The 24,883-nt window shown below is 34.4% G+C and overlaps 1 protein-coding gene across 2 annotated transcripts in view; it reads left to right on the plus strand.

Annotated features, from left to right (window-relative positions):
* Window positions 1-24,883, plus strand: part of WDR35 (WD repeat domain 35) — a 55,608-nt gene that overhangs the window by 27,505 nt on the left and 3,220 nt on the right. For both annotated transcript variants that reach the window (XM_081069722.1, XM_081069721.1), the window contains 15 exons: window positions 2,816-2,960; window positions 5,596-5,665; window positions 6,715-6,768; window positions 8,914-9,023; window positions 9,497-9,707; window positions 11,015-11,095; window positions 13,373-13,509; window positions 13,822-14,025; window positions 14,937-15,083; window positions 15,715-15,847; window positions 17,790-17,900; window positions 18,834-18,998; window positions 19,873-20,013; window positions 20,641-20,797; window positions 24,398-24,638. In XM_081069722.1, coding sequence (XP_080925848.1) covers window positions 2,816-2,960; window positions 5,596-5,665; window positions 6,715-6,768; window positions 8,914-9,023; window positions 9,497-9,707; window positions 11,015-11,095; window positions 13,373-13,509; window positions 13,822-14,025; window positions 14,937-15,083; window positions 15,715-15,847; window positions 17,790-17,900; window positions 18,834-18,998; window positions 19,873-20,013; window positions 20,641-20,797; window positions 24,398-24,638 — 2,107 coding nt within the window. The remainder of the gene's footprint in view (window positions 1-2,815; window positions 2,961-5,595; window positions 5,666-6,714; window positions 6,769-8,913; window positions 9,024-9,496; window positions 9,708-11,014; window positions 11,096-13,372; window positions 13,510-13,821; window positions 14,026-14,936; window positions 15,084-15,714; window positions 15,848-17,789; window positions 17,901-18,833; window positions 18,999-19,872; window positions 20,014-20,640; window positions 20,798-24,397; window positions 24,639-24,883) is intronic.

The raw sequence follows: 24,883 nt of genomic DNA on the forward strand, positions 1-24,883 counted from the left end.
TTGCTGAAATGACTGCCATACTGATTCAAAAGAACATGTGTCAGATATATTTGTATGTACTTGTTTTTCATATTGACTAGTGGATCTATATATGGTTTTATTATAAAAACCTATGTAGATAATACAAGTAAAAACAATAATCAATCACACTTAACATTAATTAATTCTTAATGAGGGACAATATGCCATAGTGGTTAAGGGCACAGATTCTAGAGCCAGGTTAACTGGGTCTGTGTTCCAGCTTCTACCACTTTCTAGCTATGCAGCTTCCGGAAGTTATCTAACCATTCCATCCTTCAGGTTCTTCATCTGCTAAGAGGGGATAAAAATAATAATGTCTACCTTTTAGGGTGGTTGTGAGTTAATATATATAATATATTAATATGATTATATGTTATAACTGCATAATTATAGTTAATACAATTATATTAAAATATATGCTTGACATAATTTTAAAAAATTCAATAAACATTGGCTTTTAAAATTGTTATTAGTAAGCATTTATTCTATGCCAGGCACTGATTTATGCTTTGTGTTTATTTCTGTTAATCTTTAAAACAGCTCTATAAGATTGGTATTATTACTATTATTATTATCTTCAATTTATAGTAAATAAACTAAAGTTCAGAGAAAATAAGTAATTTATCTAAGCCACAGAGTTAGCAAATGCCTAACTCCGTGATTTGAATTGAAGTAGTCTGACTTTTATTGTGAACCACTAACGTTTTAATTTTGAGTTAATCAGGCTGATGATAAACTCTTGTGATTGTTTAGGATGTATCAAAAGAAAGGGACGCGAGTATAATTTATAATCATAGGTAGACATTGGTTAGCAAAATGCTTTTATATGCTTAGGAAAAATATTGTATGGGAAAGCAGTTATGGTCTGTGAACCTGGCATCCCACTGAGCTCATCATAGTTATTAGTGTCAGAGTCTCCGTAATGGAATTTACTAAGTATTAGCAAATGTCTTATGATTTAGTGTCAGTGGGGTCAGGGAAAGCTGAGCAAAGTCTGGGCCTGGCGTGCTGATTCATCCCACTCAGCTCCCCACAGGCTTTGCCACCCTTCTCCTGGATGGCCAATCAAGGAATTGTTCCCCGCGGGAAAGGCTTCTGGCTCCCTCTAGAGTTTGGTAATAGTACGCAATTTGAATAGAAAAATCTTGACAATTGTAATGAAATAATTTTTTAAATATGATTCAACTATGCTAGTTATTTAGTATATTAAAATTCTTGAATTTCAATTCCCAAGTTGTTAATCTATTCAATTAACATCATACCCTCGGTCTAGTTTCTAATCCTTTGTTCAGTTTCTAAGTCTCTTACTGCCTTAAATGTTCTTTATTTGACCTGTGGCAAGAATTCCATACACAGCAGCTGCTATTAACACTATTTGTTTATTCTGGCCATATATATAAATGATGACTTCCAAAATATTTATGAATAGAATAAATAATAAGTTTTGCACTATTTTAATCATACGTTTAGAAATTAGGTACCAAAATGATCTTTTGTAAAGTTTTTTGTTTTTATATATTTGTGTGAATTGGTTTAATTTTATATTGTTTATTTAATTTGTGACTTTGGACAACTCATTTTACTTCTTTAGTTCTTTGTTTCTTTACCTGTAAGAGGGATTTGATGAGACTATCTGTTTCTTCAAAGGGTACACAGTAGGAGCTTAATTAAATGTCTCTAAGAAACAACAGATGAAAAAAAGTTACACATTTAGGAGAATTATATTCCTAAATTAGGAAGGAACGTTGGAGAATTTTCTTGTCTAAATAAATGAGGATCTATAAAACACATGGGATCAGAGGGAAGGACAAATACCTGAATCAAGCGGTACTGGTAGTGGGGCTGGAGGGAAGGAATGGGATTTTATTTATCCAGTCTTCAGTGGGCATTTGGGCGGTTTCCATTTTTTGGCTCTTGTGAATAACGCTGTTACGAACATTTGTATATGAGTTTTTGTGTGGACATATGTTTTCATTTCTCTTGGGTTTTCCACTACGAGTGGAATTGCTGGAGTATACGTTATATTTACCATTTTGAGGAACTGCTAAGCTGGCTTTCAAAGTGGGGGTACCACTCTGCATCCCTACCATTTCTCCGCATCTTTGCCAATACTCGGGTGTTGCCTGACTTCCTGATTCTAGCCATTGTAGTGGGTATGAAGCGGTATCTCCTTGTGGTTTTGATTTGCATTTGCCTCATGGCTAATGATGTTGAATATCTTTTCATTTGCTTAATGTTCGTTTGTATTTCTTCATCAGAGAGATTTCTGTTTAGATCCTATGCCCATTTTTCAACTGGGCTATTTGTCTTTTTGAGCTTTAAGAGTTCTTTGCATAGTCTAGATATAATTCCTTATCATGCATGTCCTTTGGAAATATATTCTCTCTTCTGTGGGTTGTCTTTTCACTGTTTTGATGGTATCCTCTGAAGAGCTAATGTTTTTAATGCACAAATGTTTTTAATTTTGATGAAGTCAAATTTGTCTACTTTTGTAGCTTGTGCTTTTTGGTGTTATATTTAAGAAACTCTTACTTAATCCAAAGTCACAAAGATTTACTCTTACATTTTCTTCTAAGAGCTCTATAGTTAGTTCTTTGATCCATTTTGAGTTAATATTTTCTGTGTGGTTCTTCAAGCTTTTGACTCTTATCTGATTTCCCAAACTGTGTGTGGGGTATATTGTCTGTAACATGAGGGGGGTTGGGCTCAGTGATCACTGAAGTCCTTTTGCAGCACAAACATTCTGTGATTCTGTGTAACTGTAACCTAATTGTCTTTATGTGCTTTTTAATAGTACCATTATTTGTTGCAATGAACAAAACTCATGTAATAGCAGCTTCAAAAGAAGCATTTTATACCTGGCAATATCGTGTGGCAAAGAAGCTTACAGCGTTGGAGATTAATCAGATCACACGGTCTCGAAAAGAAGGGAGAGAAAGGTATATCTTTTGATGCATATTTTTTAGAAGTTCAACCATATCACATTTAAATCAGACATAGTTAATTGTAAGTTGTCATGCTTGAGAACCTTAAATTGTTTTAATAGAAATAATGCTTTCCCATTAATTTGAATATCTTTCAAATGTATCTGTTTAAATTTATCAAAATAAAAGAGAGGTAAGCATAGTGTAATAAAAGAAAGGCCTTAGAGGTAAAGACTGGAAATCTGTGTTTTTATAAGGAAATGGCTATTCTCACTCATATGATCTCACCATATTACAGTGATAATGCTCTACTGACATGTGATTATTCCATTGAGGTCTGAATGTCTTCATTCCTATGTGTTAGTGGCGGGTCTTTTCAGGAGGATGGGGGGCGATTCTAGTATTGTTCACCATAGGAGAGGCAGGTCCTTAGACACTGAGGAGGCCTTAGGTGGGGAAAAGTGGTCATTTGGGTTCTTTTTCTTACCCTGGATTCCAGGGAGTCTGGGTTTGGAACAATGACTGGTAACTGGGGATAAAGAGGGCTCTACCACATAGAGAAGTTAGGAGCCAGGATGGAGGGATTCTCTATAATAAGAGTAAGTACGTGTCAAGGTGCAGATGCATTTACTGTGTTTTGTAAGTTCTACTGTCTGTTTTAGTGATACTCTAGGTGTGTTTCCCTTTTGTTATTATCCTAAGCCTTTAAGTAAAGCATTTTGTTGAATGTTTTAACCTAATGATTCTTAATAGGCCTGTGTTGATGGGCAGTCATGTCAGAAATCCCAGGTTACTTTCTCAGATCATCTTCTTCCCACATAACTTGAATCTTAATACAATCTTCCCTTCCCTTTAAGACTCACTCATGTACTAAGATAGGAGATAATGTCTCCAGTAAAAGTATTTTGGATATGTGAGTTCACGTGGAAGCAGAAAAAACCAGTTGAAAAATACTGTATCTTGTCTTCTCGCTACTTCTGAAAGATTCAGCATGAAGAATCTTTGGCCCATTTGAGGACAGTTTTGTGGCAGTGGCAGCAACAGCAAAAGACCTGCAGTTTGGGGGAGAAGGTGGATCTTAGGACGGGGGGAGCAGAAAAGTCTAGCCCCTCTATACAGTGAGTGTCCTCTGTGAGCCGGCTGAAGTGGTTCTGGCTTTTGTGTCAGTAAAGATGACATTTCCTTCTATTTCCACCTGGGATATATTTACTAATTTTAGTGACTTTGTGTTGCTTCTCTCTGGATCTCAGTTTCCTTATCTGTAAAGTACAGTTGATGATGATGATAATAGGCAATACTGAGTACTTCTTGTGTGCCAGACACTGGCTAAGTCTCGTCAATTATCCTATTATTCCTGTTTCACGGAGAGGAAACTGAGACGCAAGCTTAAATTATTTGCCAAAGGTCATGAGCTGATCAGTAGAGATGGGACATAAAGCCAGTTTATCTGGCTCTGAACTACTTAGATTGACCTTTCTTATAGTACCCTACTTGTTTTAAGACAGGGAGGTGGGTCAAATGACCTCTTGAGAGACCTGTTCTAATCTTCGACTTTTATTTTGTGATGACTAAGTAGAAGTAGTAACTTATATACTTAATAGAAATGTACTAAAATGCAGAAACATGGTACCTCTCAGTTGGCCCACTTTCCTGTACTGAATATATTTCTATTAAGTTTATTTAACATTTGATCTTGTTACATTGATGGAAGTACAATTATGATTTCAATTTAGCAGTGATAAAATTTCATTACATTTTAAAGATGGAAAATGGCTTGATTGTCCTGTGATTATATTACAGCTACAACTATTTGATCCCTTTTTAAGTATATGTGCTTTACAAACACGATTTTATTGATACCTCTCAAAAACCCTGTAAAGGGAGAATTTCTACAGATGGAGAAATGGAGGCTCAGACAAGTTAAGTAACCAGGGCCTCATAGCTACTCTATGATGTATCTACTCTATTTACCTCCATTCATTTTAATATTTTTTCAGCAGACATTATAGAGTAACTGACAATGGGCAGTGTGCTACGTACGCACTGGAGATATAGTCTTTGTCTCCAGGAAACTCACCATCTTAGTGGGAGACAGAAGTAAAGTAGCAGTGACACTGTGGAGTGAATAAGTATTGCAATGAAAGTATCAGGGAGTGGTGGAAATCCAAAAGTGGCGCATCTTAGTAACACTGTAGGGAAGGATTTTTACTTCAGAACAAAAATTCTGTTAATTAGAGCTTCCCAATACGTTTAAGTTTTACCTTTATTAAGCACATTGACAGAAGGGAAGTTATAGAGAAACAACAGAGAAACTTAGTCTTAGAAGTTACTACTGGCTGACGTTCATTTGGGAAGTAAGGCAAGATATCTCTTGGGACTTAATGACATTCACTGGAAATATGTGATCCAATGTTCACGTATATTTTTGGCACAGCTTTCATGAACATATCACTTGTATAGCTAGTAAACACTTGGTAGATAGTTTCCACCTTTATAAGATTGAACTTCGTCAAGAACTCTTCAAAAAATCGTAAGGACACTTATGTTAAATAACAATATTCGTTACTGTCATCCAATCCTTTAACTGTTCTAGAGATGATGAAATAGTAGAACCTTTATACTATCTTTGAAATTCTGATTTCCCCCCCAGAATTTATCACGTTGACGATGCTCCTCCTGGATCAGTGGATGGCGTGCTTGATTATAGTAAAGCCATTCAAGTAGGTGATGTTATTGCCGGCGAATGTTAAAATCTATAGACTTGGAAATACTGTGATTTTATTTTGAGACCTACAAAAGAATTTGTTTTCAGTGATAGCATATGATTCTAGTAATTCTTTTAAAAATTTTCTATTCTGAAAAGCTTTTTCTAGATTTGCTATATTTTTCTTCTTTTGATTTTAAAAAACGTTTTATTTTGAAATAATCGTAGGCTCACAGGAAGTTGCAAAAGTAGCATATAGAAGAACCTCGTTACCCAGATTCTCTCAGTGGTGACATTTTCTATAACTCGTGTAATATCAAAATTGGGAAATTGACATTGATGACGATACTGTTTGTTAAACTACTACCTGATTTTTTATTGTTTTCACTAGTTTTTACATGTATGTATGTGTATAGTTCCATGTGATTTTGTCACCATAAAGGAACCTACCTGGTGTTATTTCTTCATTTTCACACCCACTCTCCACCCCCATCCCTGTTCCCTGGCAACCACTAATCTGTTTCCACCTCTAGAGTTTTTTGTTATTCTGAGAATGTTTTAATGAATGGAATCCCGCATAACATTTGACCTGTTGAGATTGGCTTTTTTTCACTAAGCATAAGCTCTTGAGATCCACCCAGATTGTGGCAGTGCCATGTCATCTCTCCCTTCCCCATTTTTGGCATGTGCTGGTCCTTCTACTGTCTGTTCATCTTTTATGACTAAACTCAGGGTTTTGCCTCCCTGCCCATTTTGGTATAAGTTAGATGCTCCTTCCTCTGTGTTCTCATAACTCCTGTGCGTACCTGTACTTCTAGCATACTGTACTGTAGTTAGGTGTTCTGTCCACTCTCTTTCCCAGAGCAATCCCTGAGGGTAAAGATTTCTTCCAAGTCTCTCCAGTGCTTAGTTTGTTGTCTCGCACATAGTAGGTGCTCAGTAAGTAAATGTTTGTTAAATTAATAAATGTATTATTGAAGTTTTCTTAATGAATTGCATACTACCTTATACCAGATTAGTCATTCAATAAATATTTGTTAAAGAACAACAATTGATTTATTTTAGGGCACAAGGGATCCAATTTGTGCCATAACTGCCTCTGATAAGACATTGATTGTGGTAAGTTGTAAAAAAAATTATTTTATGAATAACAATTGTTTACATTATAAAAATTACATATAAAAATACAATGTGTTTTGGATTTGAGTATCCTGTTTTACTAAGTCTAACATAAGAAATACGAAAAGTTTCAAAGGTTACCTTGCAAATTATTAATGATTTGCAAAACTAGCTGTTTATAAAAGCAGTAGAATGGGGGAGAGTTTGACACTGTCGGTTGAATGCGCCTGCTAAAGGGTTGGCACAGATGGGGCCGACTGGATGGGGTAGTGTTAGGTCTTAGAGAGTTTCCTCGTCTCTGTGGCTTGCTATTTTATATTGGAGAAAGTACTTTGGCTCAGCTACTTTCATAAGAATTAGAATGAAGACGTGGTGTGTTTGCTGGCCAGTAAAATAAAGAAGTATGTGGCAAATTTTGTTGAGTTTTTCAAATAAAATCAATGTTATAGTGTCTTTTCTTGAGTTTTGACGTTTGAAAATACTGATTTTCAAGATACATGTTTAATATAGTAATGCTGGTAGAGTCATTGAATTTGAATTATGTAAACAGAGCCTTAATAGTGTATATTTCCAGTTCCAGGTACGTTCTTTAGCCAGGAGCGAATTTAAGGGAAAAAGAATAAGAACATAGTCTTAATTTTTCCTCACCAAATGAACATAGCGTATATTTTAAGCAGTTTGTCTTAGGTCTGTCCACAGATTTGTCCATCTCGTTTTCTTTTCAGATTTTTGCCATATGGCAGTGTTGTTTGTTGTTGTTGTGTTTCTGACATTTGCAGAAAAAAAATGACATGCAACTCAGATCAATCACAAAAATTGACTTAATTCCTAAGTGACAGAGTCTCACTATAAGAAATGCACTCAAATAGTTTTAATACCAGCCAGAAGTTCTAATGGAGAATTTATCTTCTACATTTAAAACTGTTTTTCATTGTTGAAATGTAAACGGTTTTTAGAACTACTTCTTTTTCAAGCTTTTTAAGCCACAGGACCCCTTTTTTCAAAAACAATATCTTATTTTATACCCCAATGTATTGAATCTTTTAAGTCCATGTGTCTCTTTTATACTTTAACTTTTCCCTGCATCGTTTGTCTTAGTTGAATGATATTTCCATGCTCTGACGGCGGTGTTTGACTTTACCACACGAGTTCAGTGTTCCAGGAAGGAAGTTTAGGAAAGCAGGTGTACATTTTTCTATATTTTTGTGTTTTTCAAGAATGAATAATAATAGGACATTTTTATACTTTAAAGTATAAAAATTATTTTAATAAAATGTAGCACCTTAACTGTATTTACTTAAAATATAAATACTGTAATTATTTTCTGTGGATTTCTGACACATTTTGGACAACAAACTTGAAATCAATTAATGGCAGTGAAAAGGTTAAAAAAAATCTCTCTCCCCCCTGCCATCCTGAGAATCTCACTGCAAAAGCAGTGCTGCTCCATACAAATGGGACTGAGAAAGACTGACTGGCTGAGTGGAACCTTCCACTTTGTGCCATTGCCATGGTTCCAGGCACAGAGGGCTTTGAGAACCTCACATCTCTCCTGTCTGTTGTGCTGTTGATCTGTGAGCCTTAAGGCTTGCATACAAATTTATATTCTATTTTATCTTTAAATACATTTAAACTACGTACTGTATCTCTGCTTTCTGATCATCTTCTCCCTTTGCCACAAAACTTTATCAGATCAATGGCTATAGGATAGAAACATAGACTTTCAGTAGCAACTATTTCACATGGTGATCTTATATTCATTTTTCATATACATGAAGTTTAATTCAGTAAGTGCTTTATATTTTAGCTTTTAATGTACCCTGAATACTAACCTAGACAGCAACTATAAATAACCCTAGATATTTCTTCCTTGTGATGTAAGAAAGTGTGCATTATTAAAGAGCTAGGTTCCTGACTTCTTTTTTGAATGTTACATGAAAAAAAATTGGATCACCTTCTTCCACGTTTAAAAGGTTTTAATTAAGTTAGGAGAGAAACATGTACTCAGTAACATGATTCAGTATCAGAATTGGGAATTCGCTGTGACACCATCACTTTGGATTTGAAAACAAATATATGAACGTATAGAGAGACTTGTAGTTATTATGGTCAATTTGCTTTAGTAATCAAAAGTGATTTTCATAGGGTCGTGAATCTGGCACCATTCAGAGATACAGCCTTCCTAATGTTGGTTTGATTCAAAAATATTCCATTAATTGTCGAGCCTACCAGTTGTCCTTGAATTGCAACTCTAGGTAAGTCTGAAAACTCTCCTCACGCAGATGTCAGATTTAGAAGATTGTTGGATGTGCGTAATAAATGCAAAGATGTGTGTTTCTTTTAAACTTGTCTTATAATAGGTCAGTGTAGTTTTACTATACTGTATTTGTCGTTAAATATTTGTATTTACTATATTTGATTTAGCTGTCTTTCTGTAACTGGGCAAAATATAGAAATTGTAGTATAATATTTTAAATTATTTGCATACCTGCTGCTTTAATCCCCCTGAATAGTTTTTCCTCAAAAGGAAGCAAAATAGAGAGTACACCAAGTCTTCTATCAAATTTATAAAATTTGTTTAAAGCCAGTTATTTATTTAAAGCCATTTCTACCTTCTTCTCAAGGTCTGATGAACGGATTTTGAAGAAGAATGGTTATAGGTAATGGTATTCGTGATTGCCGGTAATAATTTTACGATTTTCCCTTTCTCCAATTTCATTATTTGTAGTCGTCTTGCTATCATCGACATCTCAGGAGTTCTGACTTTCTTTGACTTGGATGCTCGGGTCACAGACAGCACAGGACAGCAAGTTACTGGTGAGCTGCTAAAACTGGAGCGAAAAGATGTCTGGGATATGAAGTGGGCCAAAGATAATCCTGATTTGTTTGCAATGATGGAGAAGACAAGAATGTACGTTTTCAGAAACTTGGATCCTGAGGTAAAAAACAAGAAATGAGCATTCACAGTACATAAATAATGAGCCAAGTATCAAAACCTGTATATTTCCCCTTTGTTTATTCAAGAGGTTTATTGGTGTTGGAGGCACACATTTCTGAAAATGAATAGAAACATTTCTGTAGAGTTTAAAAATATTTGGGTTTAAGTGGTGTTAATACTCATCCTTTAAATATTCTGTACTTTCTCTGAAAGGTACTTCCTAAACATTTTATCTGTTCTTCTTCAAAGGTGGAACCATGATCACGAATGATAGTGTCTTCATTTTTCTCCTAGTCAAAGTTAAAAAAAAGAAAGAGCAATAGTCTTATTTACCACAATTGCGTAAAACAACGTAACCAAAAAATGTGGTTTAGAAATGTCCTTTCATTCTCTTTTGCCTATTTGTCCACCTTATTCTGTGCTTATCTTGTCTTATTTTACAAGGGCTCTCCACCCACTAATCCATGTTCTTTCTCACCCTGATAATCTTACAAATATGCAAGTGTGGACTGTGATTAATCTACTTTCTCTGGGGTATCAGGAAGTCCCTTTCTCACTAATTTTAAAGCTGTATTTTTGAATTTCTACTTGTTGCTCACATGGCTCTGAATTTTTCTGTCACTTAGTGTATGTACTCTGAACCAACTGTTAGCTGTTGTGTTTCGGAAATTCAAAATTATACATGTCACCTACCATGTTAATACAAATACATTAAGGATTACGTCCCTAAATTAGAAATTTTAAAAGAATGAGAAAAAAATAAATTTTGACAGGGTGAAATAAACTTTTATTTAAAAATGCCATTTAGTATTTATGGTTCATGCTACTATTAGCTAGTGTCTCAGCATAACGCACACTTTAGAGGGAGGAATTATTCACTTCGTAAATACAAGTCTCATGTTCAAGTAGTCTACTTGATAATTTTGAATTTTTAGCTGACTTTTCCAGGCCTGATTAGGATGTTACTGTTTTCTTTATGCAATGTAGCTGACTCAGGAATTTGTGCTGGGAGTAAGAGAGATGACAGTTCTGCCTTTTCTTGTTGGCTTGTGCTTATATTATTAATACTATGTTTAATTCACAAATTCTTTGCAGGAAGCATTTTAAACAACTTGTCCAATTTCTGAGTTAACTCAAATTAGATTCTATAATCCCTAAATCCATTTAATTAGGTACATACAAACTTCGATATATCACAGTGTGCTAAAATTGAATGGATAGTCAGGGCTTTTGGAGCAAAAATTCATAATATGTTAACAAAGGAAAATTTTATAAAATTAAATATAACGTTTATTTTTGTCTTTAAAGGAACCCATTCAGACTTCTGGATATATTTGTAACTTTGAGGATTTAGAAATTAAATCTGTTCTTTTGGATGAGATATTAAAGGTAATTCTTAAAAAACGATTATACTTCTGTTGCTGGCTTGACTGGGATTCATTTTTGTACTAGGCAGTGTGGTGTCCAGTTAGGAGTGTGGATTGAGGAGTCAGACATATCTGGGTTTAAAAAAAAAAAAAAAAAAAAAAAAAAAAAATATATATATATATATATATATATATATTTAAACTAGGTAAGTGTACTTTGAGAATCTGACAATTGGACACATTTTATGTATATCTAATGTTAGGATAAAGGATATCTACAGTATCGTTGCCCAGTTTCCTGGCAGGGGGTGCTAAACTATAAGAGAAACCAAGTTCTCTGTGATAATTTTGTTATTTATCTGACTTCCTACATGCAAAGTCATAAAGAAAAGAAAAGAAGGCCCCCCTGTGGGAGGCCTTTTTGACCTAGGAAATATTTAGCTGAACTGTAGATTTTTTCAAGCATATAGTTTTAAGAAATAACATGAGTGTTATAACATGAATGTAAGAAATAACATGAGTGTTAACCCTAATACAATGTTATATGTCAATTATATCTCAATAAATCAGGGAAAAAAAAGAAACAACATGAGAAATCTCTTGGAAGACAGGGAAGAAGGAATACAAAAAGAAAAGGAAGGGAATTAACATTTAGTAAAGTATCTTCATATAAGATGTTCGTCTGTCATTTGTCATCACAAATATTGTTCATTTTTTATTACAACCGTTCCTGGCAGATATTACATAGAGCTCATTTTAGATGTAGAAGTCCCCTAAAATGTTTTACCCAAAGTTCATCTGTTCATGGGCTCAGCAAATGTTTATTGACACAGTTCTTGGCCGCAAGTAGAAGAGTCGGGGAGATAAACAAGAAGCTGAGCCACCAGAAAAGGGCTGGGCCTTCTCTCTTTCAGTTAGTAGGTATAGCTCTTCAAAGGTCTGAAGCAAGAGAGCATTGGGTCAGTTCTGAGACTGTGAATACTATGAGTAGCACAGCTAGGCAATGTGCTAAATGTTTGGCACGTTATCTTATTTAATCCTCATACCTCTAGGAAGCAAGTTTGATTATGATTTCCATTTGTTCAGATGAAGAATCTGAGGCTTAGAGACAAACTAATTTGCCAGTGACACCCAGTGAGCAGTAGGCAAAGAGAAGATTTGACTCTGGGCTGTCTGGCTTCAAAGCTGGTGTGTGTAATTGGTAGCAGAGGCAGAAATAAGGAAGGGGAGAAGTAATGGGGCAAGGGGACCCAGGTCATAAGGGATCTTGTATGCAGTACTGTGGAATTTGGACTTCCTCCTGGAGTCAGTGGGGAGTAAAGCAGGTGAGTGACATGACTGGGTTTATATTTTGGGAAGGTGGTTGGGCAGGTTCTAGAAAGAGTTGGTTTCTTGGGTGGGCAGAGGCGAAGGTACGGCAAGTTCTAGAAAGAGTTGTCACATAGCTGGCAAATGATGGAATTAGGATTTGAGCTTAGGTCTGTCTGAATTCCAACCTCATGCTCTTTCCATACCACTTCTTACTTTGTACCCAGGAGTTCCCTAAGAACTTGTCAGTTTCTAGATACAGAGGTTTAGTGTCATCAAGGTGAGCAGGAGGACTTGGGGGCTCAGTTCACCTTTTCAGAGAACTCTGGTCCCTGGGGGTCATTGCTGTTTTATACACGGGGGCTCTAATTTTCTCGTATGCTTCACTTTTTCATTACTTGGAATGTGGAATATTGGTGAGGTCATTATAACTGCTTTTTTTCTTTCTTTGAACATTAGCTAGCTCTTTCTTGCAAGGTTTGCCTTCAGTTTCTTTCTTTGATCAGCTCAATTACAAAAGGAAAGAGGTGATGAAAACTGGCTCCATTTCTTTTGTTTGCTGCCTAACAGCACATGAAGCGACAGTTTCATTGCCCCTGTCAGGGAAAGAGTAGATGAAAGAGTGAGGGGTAGACGCCCTGCACCCATGTTTTCTGCTCTTGTTGAGGCTGCAGCACTTTGGGTGAGAAGAGAACAGTGCCTGGGGAACAGACCATTGAGCTGAGGGAGACAAGGCTGCATAACTTCAGGGACCCCTTCTGCCAATGTCCCCACTTGCCCACAGGTAGCCTGAGAGCCTCAGGAGAGACTTCACTTGTGGATTGTGGTTGTTTTCCATATACTCAGAAGACCCACACAGGAGAATTTCTTTTCTTCACGGTTTTCCTTACAATATATTGTTTCCTTACAGTTTTTTTTTTAAACTATAAAAACCGAACACATACTCTAAAGGCAACACTTTGAATTCTTTTCTTTTCATCTTTACTTTTAGAATCCAGAACATCCAAACAAGGATTGTATAATTAACTTTGAGATCCGGTCCCTGAGAGACAGTCGAGCATTGATTGAGAAGGTTGGAATTGAAGATGCATCTCAATTCATAGAGGACAATCCACACCCCCGACTTTGGTATTTAAAAATACAAAAATCCCCCCACGTGTCTGGTATATGCTTTTACACTTTCTTCTTTGCTGTCTCTGATCTCATACTTGCTAGCCTCTATGGGGATAGACTTCCGCCCTTGCTCTTCTTTCTAAGATACAGAAATTCATTTTAGGTTTGGAAGTGCTCAAGATGATATTAATTACAGGATATTAATTGAAACCTGTATAAATGTGTTAAAATAATCACTTCCCACCACGTTTCACATGAAACCATAACAGTTGAATTTTTGTTTATCAGTAATTTGCAATAGGCTTTTCTGATTCTTGTTTTATAAAGGCGCCTACTGGCTGAAGCAGCTCTTCGGAAACTGGATTTGCACACTGCAGAGCAAGCCTTTGTGCGCTGCAGAGATTACCAAGGCATTAAGTTTGTGAAGTGCCTGGGCAACCTGCAGAGTGAGCCCATGAAGCAGGCGGAAGTTGCTGCCTACTTTGGCAGGTTCGAAGAGGCTGAAAGAATGTATCTTGATATGGATAGAAGGTAAGTAACGAAGGTTCGGGCATCCTGGAGTACTTCCAGAGTTCACGATTCATGTATGTATTTATTTATTTTTTATGAATGAGGACTGTAAAATAGACCAACTGTATCATATCATTTCTTTTAGAAAATAATGTCCATTTGGATTACAACCTAGATATTCCACATGTCCCTCATTAATTTATGTTTTGTAATTGGGGGGCAGTGTTCGTCTCAGTTTTTACATATATTACTGGCTGGCGATGGGAGATTTTTTTCACTTGGTAGAAAAAAAAATCATATGACTTCAGACTCGGGGCTTTTATCATTTATTACACAGCTCATTATTTGGGTTCTCTGTTTTGGTTTAGACCATTATTTAATTTTCTATTGTCAAGGAGCATGAAATCAAAGTGAATCATATTTAGGGATTGGGTTTTATTCTTTATGTTTCATTTTAGATTTATGTAAAACAATGTATGAAATTCATATCATAGCTGTAAACATCATGCCTAATTTTCATTAATATTATTTGTACTTCCAGGCGATCATTAATACAACCTAAGCCCTGAAAAGAAAGATAAAAAAAACCCAAATGTGTTTATATGTATTTGGTTTTTAAATAAGCCTGATCATGTCTAAGAAACTGATGAAAAGAAGTGATTATGATTTAGATCATTATTTCGCTAAGGCAATTGGAAACCCAGGACAATAAAAGGCCGGAAGTTGTTTCCTTTGCCCAATTCCAACTTCTCCCCATGGCCTCTTACCTGGCAGGTTGTTTCTAAAACGTTTGGAGAGTTACCTCTCCTGTCTGTTCACTGCTGTTGTATCCTCAGTGCCCTAGAACTGAACCTAGCACATAGTAGGCACTTGATAAATCTTTGTCAAATGAGTGAATGAATAAATGAATGAATGAATGCCATTGTTTGTAGAGACCTTGCTATTGGCCTCCGGCAGAAATTAGGAGATTGGTTTAGAGTACTCCAACTCCTGAAAACTGGGTCTGGAGATGCAGATGACAGTCTTCTAGAACAAGCCCACAATGCCATCGGAGACTACTTTGCTGATCGACAAAAGTGGTAGGTAACCTGTCTGGACCACCTCCATTCGCTGGCACTTGAAATGTGGCTGCCTGAGGACTGACCTATGAAATAATGCAAGGGAATCCTGGATCCTAAACTTCAGACCACTCTAGATTCATGCTGAGGAGCATGAGATCCGCAAAGTTGTTAGATAAGCACTGTGCCACTTAGGGTTTCCAAACTCACAGAGCTTGTGCTTAGCTCCAGGCAGCTCTCTACTATTTGAGACGACACTGTGCAATTCTAAGACATTATATGATGTATTTCTGAGAAAATATTTTCTATTGGCTTATTTTATTATAGACTATTTTCAGAAATCATTGGCCTCTATTTTTAAGTTTTCATTAGGATCAATATGCTTTTTGATTTATGACAGTGTTTGGAAGTGCAACTGTGTATCAGATTAAAACAATATTGACTATTCAAAGAACGTTCTAACTAAAATATGTTTCACAGTCTTTAGATCACCCCCCACCCCCAATTTATATGCTTCCAAGACATTCTGCAACTGTACATGATGCCTAGATCAGTAGTAGTAATTCTAACGAAGGAACAGTTTTTGGTGAAAGTGCTTATTTATCAGGAAATTCACATTAGTTTACAAAGCTTTCTTCTTTCTCCCCCATAGGTTGAATGCTGTACAATATTATGTGCAAGGCCAAAACCCGGAACGCTTAGCTGAATGTTATTATATGTTAGAAGATTTTGAGGGCTTGGAGAATCTTGCCAGTTCACTTCCGGAAAACCACAAGTTGCTTCCAGTAGGTGGTGGAAAGTTTAGTTTTTGAGGTTAGGTTACATTATAAGGTTTTTGTGTCATAGTCATGAAGTAGCCTCTGTAACAAAGAAAATTTAAAACTAACCTGTATAGTTTCTTAGACATGGAATGATGTGTTTATTTTAATTGTTAAAACAGTGTATCAGTATGACAGAATGCTTGACAATGGAGGGGAAATTAGTCATATTCCTACCACTTTCGCAGGATCACAGTTTTGTGTCCTCTTGCAGTTTTATAAAATAGCTTTTAAATGTTAGCTTGAACACATGAAGTATTTACAGATGAAATGATACGTTGTCAGAGATTTGCTTCAAAATCCTTAGGCGAGGTCTGGGGATTAGTGTGTGTGTTCATGTATGTTTGAAATTTTCTATAACAAAATTAAAAAGATAACCTGACTTTTATTAGGTTATAGTAAAAATAAAGTATGTGTTTAATGTTAAAAAAGAGAAACTAAACGCAGAATTCTCTGGAACTTTGTTTTGAATGTTTTTGTTAAGCCTCTGAATTAATTGTTGAATGATGTTAATGAGTTAGTATTTTATTTGTGTTATCTAAAATGTAAATTACTGAGATGTGTAATACCTACAGAGTTAGTAGCTCTCAACCAAGGTGTGGACTATATCAGTTGTGAGTTCTGCCACAAAAATGTTGTGTATTAATTAATAGATGAGTATAAAATTCAGCTTTCCCTATTGTGAATTAAAGCCATTATCCCTCTATAATAATAATAATAAAAGTAATAATGGCATTTCATGCACATGTATTGTCAATTCTGTGTTTCCTTGAGTGGGAAACTGAAATTACTTATTACCCTGAGTATAGGGACAGTGTATCTCGCACAAGTTATCTCTCGTCTGTTAGGGGTGTCTGGTGATGAAAGATAATTGCTGTAGAGTATCCAGAATCGTAATATTACAGAGTAAATAGTAATTATAGCTATAATAATAATAATTAAATGATTAAAAATTTTAAGTAGTACTGCAAATTTTAAATCAAGTTTTGGAGTTTTTAGTAGTATGGGAAAATGTACATAATATTTAAGTGGGAAATGCAGGATACAAAACTACACATAGTATGATCACAATATACATACCCCCTCACACGCACATATATATTCATAGGACAAAGATATTAGGAAATTATATCAGATTATTGAGAGAGGTCTGCTATGGATAGTAAGATTATGAGTAACTTTGCATTTTTGTGTTTTCTAATTTTTTAACCATAAGAATGTATTACTTTATAATCAGAAAAACATAAACATTACTTTTGAAAAGATAGTTGGATACAAAACATACTTTTGTGATATTTCCCAAAGTATTTTAGAAGTAGGTTTGGGGAGAGAAAATCTTTGGCCAATTAGATATTCAGAAATTAAAAAAAATAATAATTATCTGGAAATGGAGAGTACAGCCAAATGGCTATGATGGGTTTCTCCCTCCTTGCTACCACTCTCTGAGAGAGCTCTGTTTGGGGTCCAGCTTCGGGACCTAATGAATGGCCAACTTGTCTGGGGCATTCTTTAGAGAGAGATTTGAGAGCTCTGTGAATATGAGATTTCCCTTAAGCCTCAAATTAACAATTACTTTTGATTATGCCATCTATTGCCTTAAAGGGGTTTGTTAGAGCTTGATGTTTCTGTAAACCAGCTACTGAACTGAGAGAAGAAAAGAGTGCAGTATCTTTAGGACCTTGTTAAAAACCAGATCCCCATGTGAGCCAGAGAAGCCCTGGTTTTATAGAAGGTGATGCCATGGCATCCATTCTGGTTTGTAGCCTCTGTCCCTGGGTCTGTTTAAATGAAAAATTACTGTAACCACCAGTAAATTTAATACTAATAGGTCCCCATGGAGTTTCGTAAATTAAAATATAAGTGATTTCCTTGGTATGTGAAATCTGATAGTATTGTTTTAACCTTACAGGAAATAGCACAAATGTTTGTGAGAGTTGGAATGTGTGAACAAGCAGTGACTGCATTTTTGAAATGTAATCAACCAAAGGCAGCAGTAGATGCTTGTGTGCATCTCAACCAAGTAAGGAACTGAAAATTAAAGTCTCCATCGTCAGCCTTTACAGACCATTGCCATCATAAGGGTTAGAGAGCTTGACACGAATTTTGTGAAAGGTGCCGGGTAGTCTCTTACTTCGTTGAGGACTGAGAAAATATTGGAGTTTACACTTACCTCTTGAAGTGCCACCGTCAGGGATGACCCAGTCACCGCTACTTCAATGTGGGAACATGAATAAACCCTGTGCTTTTTTATTTATGTCAGTGTTCGTTAAGTTTTGTCTGGCAAGTTTTTGTATGGAAGTAATTTCATAATTTTCTGCATTTTTGGATTTTGTTTCCAAAGAAGGACCAAGTAATGGTCATTGCCAGAGGAAAGAATTGAGTTACTTTATCAATATTTATTTTGGCAATTCTATATGCCTTTCCCTTTATAGAAAATGTGTACCTGACATTTTTAAGGACTGAAATTTAACTAAAATATAGAACTGTTGTTGAAATTACTATCAATGTATTCTTTTAAGTATTTTCTTGAAGTATTTTATAAATCTCTATTTGCTTTAGAAAAACAACTTTTAAAAAATAAATGTTAAATCTGATAGGACATTTTCTTAACTGAAATTGTGTGTTTTACTATAAATATATTTTTTTCTTGCTCATAGTTTGTGCAAAATTAGAATTGTAAGATCAATGTAATTATAAACTCTGAAGCTTTCCTTTTCAGATGTACTTCGTAAATAAAGCAGAGTCTTAGATCATTTAATCATTTTGATACATGTTTAACTTACGAAACTTTTAATTGCTCTTATTTTAATTTAAGTGATTTTAAAAAACATGCCAGTTTTTAATTTTAATATAGTATTATTTATTATTATAAACTTAAAGCTTTATTGTGTGAATGTTATGACCTATGTGACTAAATGCTTGGGTAACTGCATGGTATATTTTTCCCCCTCAGTGGAACAAAGCTGTTGAATTGGCTAAAAATCATAGTATGAAAGAAATTGGATCCCTGTTAGCGAGGTATGCGTCTCATTTATTGGAAAAGAATAAAACTCTTGATGCCATAGAACTCTATCGGAAAGCCAGTTACTTCTATGATGCTGCTAAACTGATGTTTAAGGTAATGTAATGTCTTGCTGAGTATTGGGTTTGTTCTAGTTACCAGTATTTTCTTACATACTAAAGAACACATTTTCCATTTTCTCCAGAAACAAATATTTGTTATAGCAAACCCGTCTGGTTTTACTAGTATTAATACTAGTAACCTTTTACTAACCTTTTACTAACCTTTTACTAACAAGACTATTTATTAATATTAATATCTTATTGATACCTAAACAATTTATTTACTTAATACTGACATTAACAAAGAATTATAGAATTTTTAGGGACCATAAAGTACAAAATTCCTTAACTGGGAATTCTGTTGATAATACAGTTTTGAGTTCTTTTAAATACATGTTTCAAAGACACTGCACTTTTTAAAACATGCATTTGGCAAGAGGATAACTAGTGCAGTATTAATGTATGCAAATTTTACATTCTATTCTGTTCTTTTCCCATTTGCTGTAATGTAAAAGAAAAATTCTCCCTCAGAGATGTTTAAATAAATTAAAACTTCTGGAGGATGTACCATGTTAAAGCCATCTTATCTCTGTGTACTTGGAACATTATTTAAAAAATCTCTTTGTTATGGAAAATGTTACCCAGTCCACAAAAGCTTTCTTCATTCTGATTTATTTGACAGCCTCTATTGTTTTCTAAGATTGTTATGAGTTCTGACTCCAAGGGCTAAATACCAAGAAAGAACTAAGTACTTGTCAGTACTAAGGAAAACAAAATGGGTTTTAAAATATTTATTGTAAGTGGCTGGTATTTATATTTCATCCTACTGGCTTTCCTCCTTTTTTTAGAGGATTAAATTTCATAAATTATTATATTTGTACACATATAGATTAAGAAATATCTTCCCCCAATTCTTCAAATATTTAAAGATTGCAGACGAAGAGGCAAAGAAAAGAACTAAACCTTTACGTGTTAAGAAGCTCTATGTACTATCAGCTTTACTTATAGAGAAGTACCATGAACAAATGAAAAATGCCCAACGAGGAAAAGTTAAAGGAAAGAGTTCAGAGGTAAGGTAGAACATTAAATAATGCTAAATCATCTGAAGTGTTTAAGAAAAAAAAAACAGACTTCTCTTTATTTAATTTGTTTATTTACATTTATTTTCTTAATGATATGAGGAAAAGGAATGACTGGTTTGAAATTAGTAATCAAATTTTAGAAATTTCTACTTGGAAATACTGAAAATTATTTTTTCTGAAAGACGAATCTATAGCTTCTCTTTAATTCCTCACTTAGTAAATCCTTTCTAATCAGTGAGTCCTAAAAGCTTGCCTAGAATATGTATATGACTTTAATGTGAAAATGAATCTCTTAATAACTTAAAGTTTAATCAATTTTATTTTAAAATTTGGTCATACATTGGGGGAGGATCCCTTCACGATGTATACATATAGCAAATCACCCTGAGGTACACTTTAAATATCTTAACAATTTTGTTTATCAGTTATACCTCAATAAAACTGAAGAAAACATATGAATTGTAATGGAGAAATTACATCTGTATTGCCAGTTTTGTAATGAATAAATCTGCTAACTTACATATTTTAATGTATAGCAATTTCAGATGTTATCTTCATTGGAAGGACCATTGTTACAGCTGTGCTGACAGACAACATGGTCTCCTTTACTTCTAGGCCACTTCTGCTTTGGCTGGTTTGCTGGAAGAAGAAGTTCTGTCTACAACTAGTCGTTTCACTGATAATGCTTGGAGAGGGGCTGAGGCTTACCACTTCTTTATACTTGCACAGAGGCAGCTCTATGAGGGATATGTTGACACTGCATTGAAGACAGGTGGGCAGATTACCTAATGTGTATGGGATGTCTATAAATTATAAATCCAGGAGGAAAGGGCACCTCCTTCAATCTGCCCTTGTATTAATTTCAACAACATTGTTTCCCTTTGCATTTATTTTCACATGTTAGAGATTTGCTATCTATAATTCATTTTGTGCATTCCCCTTTTTAAAGTTCTTTTTATTTTTTAATACATAGAAAGCAATAGAAAAACATAGAAAAATGAGAAGTTTGAGATAAGGAAAAATGAACATTTATAGGATTCACTATTCTATTCATTCAGAGTTAAACACTTAATAGCCCAGTCCATGTCCTTTTGTGTGTATGTGCATATATATTATATAAATATTTATATATACTGTATAATAATACATATATATTACATAAAATATATATTTAAGTAAATATATATTTAGTTTGTATAAAATGGATATATATTTTTAAATACTTTTTTTTTTTACAATATTAGGAGTATGACAGACTATACTTTTGTGTACTTTTTTAAAAAACAGTAATATGTTGTAAAATATTTCCACCTTAGTAGATTTCTACATAGCATTTAACTTTGTTTATTAGTTTCACGTGTACAAAACAACGTAGTGAATATAGCATTTAACTTTTTAAAATAAAAATTAGACTTATGTAACAGTTTCAACCAGAACAGAAAAAAATACAAAGAAAAAAGTAAAATAATCCTGTAACTCAGAAATAATTTCCAACATTTGGGTGAATTTCCTTTTTGACATTTCTCCATTTGACATTTGTATACAGTCTTACTGAAAATAATATCATACAATGTATGATGTTCAGGGACTTGCTTTTTTACCCCTAACAGTATATTGCAGTTATCTTTCCACGTTGGTAAACAGATCTATGCCATCATTTTTAATAGCTATATAATATGCCATCATATTTATATACTATAATTTATAGAAGATTTAAAAAATTTTTTTCTTTTTATTGAGGAATTTTGGGGAACAGTGTGTTTTTCCAGGACCCATCGGCTCCATGTTAAGTCATCGTATTCGATCTAGTTGACGAGGGTGCAGCTCAGCTCTAGGTCAAGTCATTGTTTTCAATCTAGTTGTGGAGGGCACAGCTCCCTGGCCCATGTGGGAATTGAACCCGCGACCTTGGTGTTTTGAGCACTGCTCTCTAACCTCTGAGCCACCCCCTAGAGAAGATTATTTACATGCAGTATCAGAGTCTTTATTTCTGGATCAATCATATCCTAAAGTTTAGATATATTAATTCCAAAAGAGCATAATTATGAGCATTATCTTATCAACCAAAACATATGAATGACTAAATCATTACAGTGCTTTCAGATGGGCCATGACAGCACTGCAGGCACTGTCACCATCCGCCCCTGCCTTCCTGTGTCTCATTGGTTGGGTCACTGTGAAGTCATCAGTCTGCTGCTGCTTTCATCACCAACACACATCACCCCCAACAGATCATCAATCTCTGTTATAATGGCATGACCTTTAAAAGAGACCTGTGAGAGAAATTCTTTGATTTTAATGTTTCTGGAATTCTATAGTGATGTTTTTTCTTTTCTTACTATTTTTGTAAGAGCTCTTTAGAAATCATATATAGCAACCCTCTGCCCTATATATTGATTTTTTCCTAGCATTTATTAGTTACAATTACTTAAACTCCCTAAGTTTCAGTTTCTCTTTGTGAAAAGTGGGGATACTATCTCCTCCATAGGGTTCTTTGGAGGAGTAAGTGAGAAACTCACAAAAAGAAAATTCACTTCTTATAGTGCTTGAACAGCGAGTGGGAGCCCTCAAGAAGTGGTAACATGTGATGATACATATGCATAGTGTTTTCTGATTCAGTCCTCTCAATCAGTCTTGACAGCAGTCATGGTCAGGAAGTTCTTCACTTCGAGGTTATTAAATATTGCGTTTTTATTATAACTTCTTAGTTATCCTAAAACTATTTATTGAAAACTTACTGTTTCCTCACGAATTTGAAATTCTTCCTTCATGAAACTAAATTCACACATATTCTTAATCTCTTCCTAGACTGTTATTTTTGAGTCATGAATTTCTACTGCCCTGTAATTTACCTTACTTCTTACATTTTAATATCTGGAATTTCAGATCACCTTCATTACTCTTCTTTTTTGAAAAAAATTTTGGGTATTCTCTTGCATTTGTTCATCCAGATTAACTTTAGAATCTTTTTGAGGGTGGGAGGAGTTTCAATGAAGTCCCATTGGATTTTGAATTAGAATCGCATTATTTTAATGTATTAATATTGGGATCATTGATATATGTACAATATTGAGTTTTCCCATCCAGAAACATCAATTTTTAAAAACCTTTTGTATGTCTGTGTTTCTGTCTAAAGTTCTGTAGTTTTCTTATATGTTCTGAACATTTCTTTTGCAGTTTATTCCTATTTTTATTGTTAGCAATGGGACTGGATTTTTTTCTAATTTGTTATCAGTGATACATAGAAATCATTCTTATTTTTATGTTTACTTTATAACTGACCTTCATGTAATTTTAACTGATTAATATGTGATATAAATTATACACTATTTAAAATAGTTACATTTTATGTAATTTGTGCACAATTTCTAGACTTTTATAAGATAAATTAGACCTTTAACTTGAGATTCTTCATCTACTGAGTGAAGATATCCATATGCTTTAATATTTTTGTTTTCCCGAGATAAAATGATCTGAAACAATATATGCCCTGTAAATTATTGCCTATGAACCTGTAAAATTGGAGGGTATTCTTTATTATAACTGAATGAATGTACTTTTTGTAAATTTCTTGAACTTTGTTATGAACATTTGGCCCCAAACCAGTTTATAGGCATCTAATTGTAAAATATGTGAATATATTGTTTTAAACTGTTTTATGAAATTTCCAATATTATACTATAAGAAGATATTTTTAAGACTGCAAAGTCTAGAGAAGAACAAGATACAATTTTGTTACCAATCTGATATTAATTCTACAGTGCATTTTTAAGAAAGAGATTATATCTCCAGTATAGAAAAGCTTAAAATAGATATGATAGCTATCAAAATAAATTGTCCAAACTGACAACTTACAGGCCCATTTTCACTTCCTTTTTCTCAAATTTCTGTTGTTACAAAAAGACAAACAGAAAAGCAATAATTTGTTCAAAGAACACAAAGAGAAAACATATTTTATAATTTGCTTTTTTTTTATAGAAAGAAACATGATATTTTAGTCTTGAGAAGTATGACTAACAGTATAATATTAATTTATTTTTTCTGGAATGCCACAGAAATTTCTAACATATTTATATGGGAAAAAAAGATGTGTGTTTTGAGACCGGATATTTTTATTTGTGTTTATACTTCTACATGGCCATGTGCATCCTTTGGTGGCCATGTTACTAGGACCTGAGCTGTTAGCTGGCCTTACGGAACCATGGTGATCATATAGTCTGCTTCCTCCTGCTAGAACTCCCATCTCCCACAATTGTTTTCTTCAGGTTTGCTAACATTCATGTAGGTTAAACCAAAAGCAGCTTAGCATAGAGTCCTTCCCATGAACTATCATGATTACTTTTCAAAATCCGAATTGTTCTCTCTTTCCTAGCTCTTCACCTGAGAGACTATGAAGACATTATTCCTGCCGTTGAGATCTACTCTCTGTTAGCACTCTGTGCATGTGCCAGTAGAGCTTTTGGTACTTGTTCAAAAGCTTTTATTAAACTTGAATCTTTAGAGAGCCTCAGTTCAGAACAGAAACAGCAATATGAAGATCTTGCTCTAGAAATCTTTACCAAACATACTCCAAAAGATAACAGAAAATCAGAATTGGACAGTCTTCTTGAAGGGTAAGTGAATCGTAATTGTAATTAGAAAATGTCATTCTACCTTATTAGAAACTTGGGTTTCTATACGTATAATAGGGTGATGTAATAATTGAAACACTAAATTTTGAAGTAATTTACCTTAATTTTATGCCCTATTTTATTTAGCCTTACAAGTGTATTAATGCTTTGTTTTTTCATCGTAAGAAAAGTTTTTATTTGACGTTTACCTTGAAATGTTTTTCATTCCTCCGTTTTTTAATGTACTA

The sequence above is a fragment of the Rhinolophus hipposideros genome (genome assembly GCF_964194185.1).
Source record: "Rhinolophus hipposideros genome assembly, chromosome: 12".
Lineage (NCBI taxonomy): Eukaryota > Metazoa > Chordata > Mammalia > Chiroptera > Rhinolophidae > Rhinolophus > Rhinolophus hipposideros.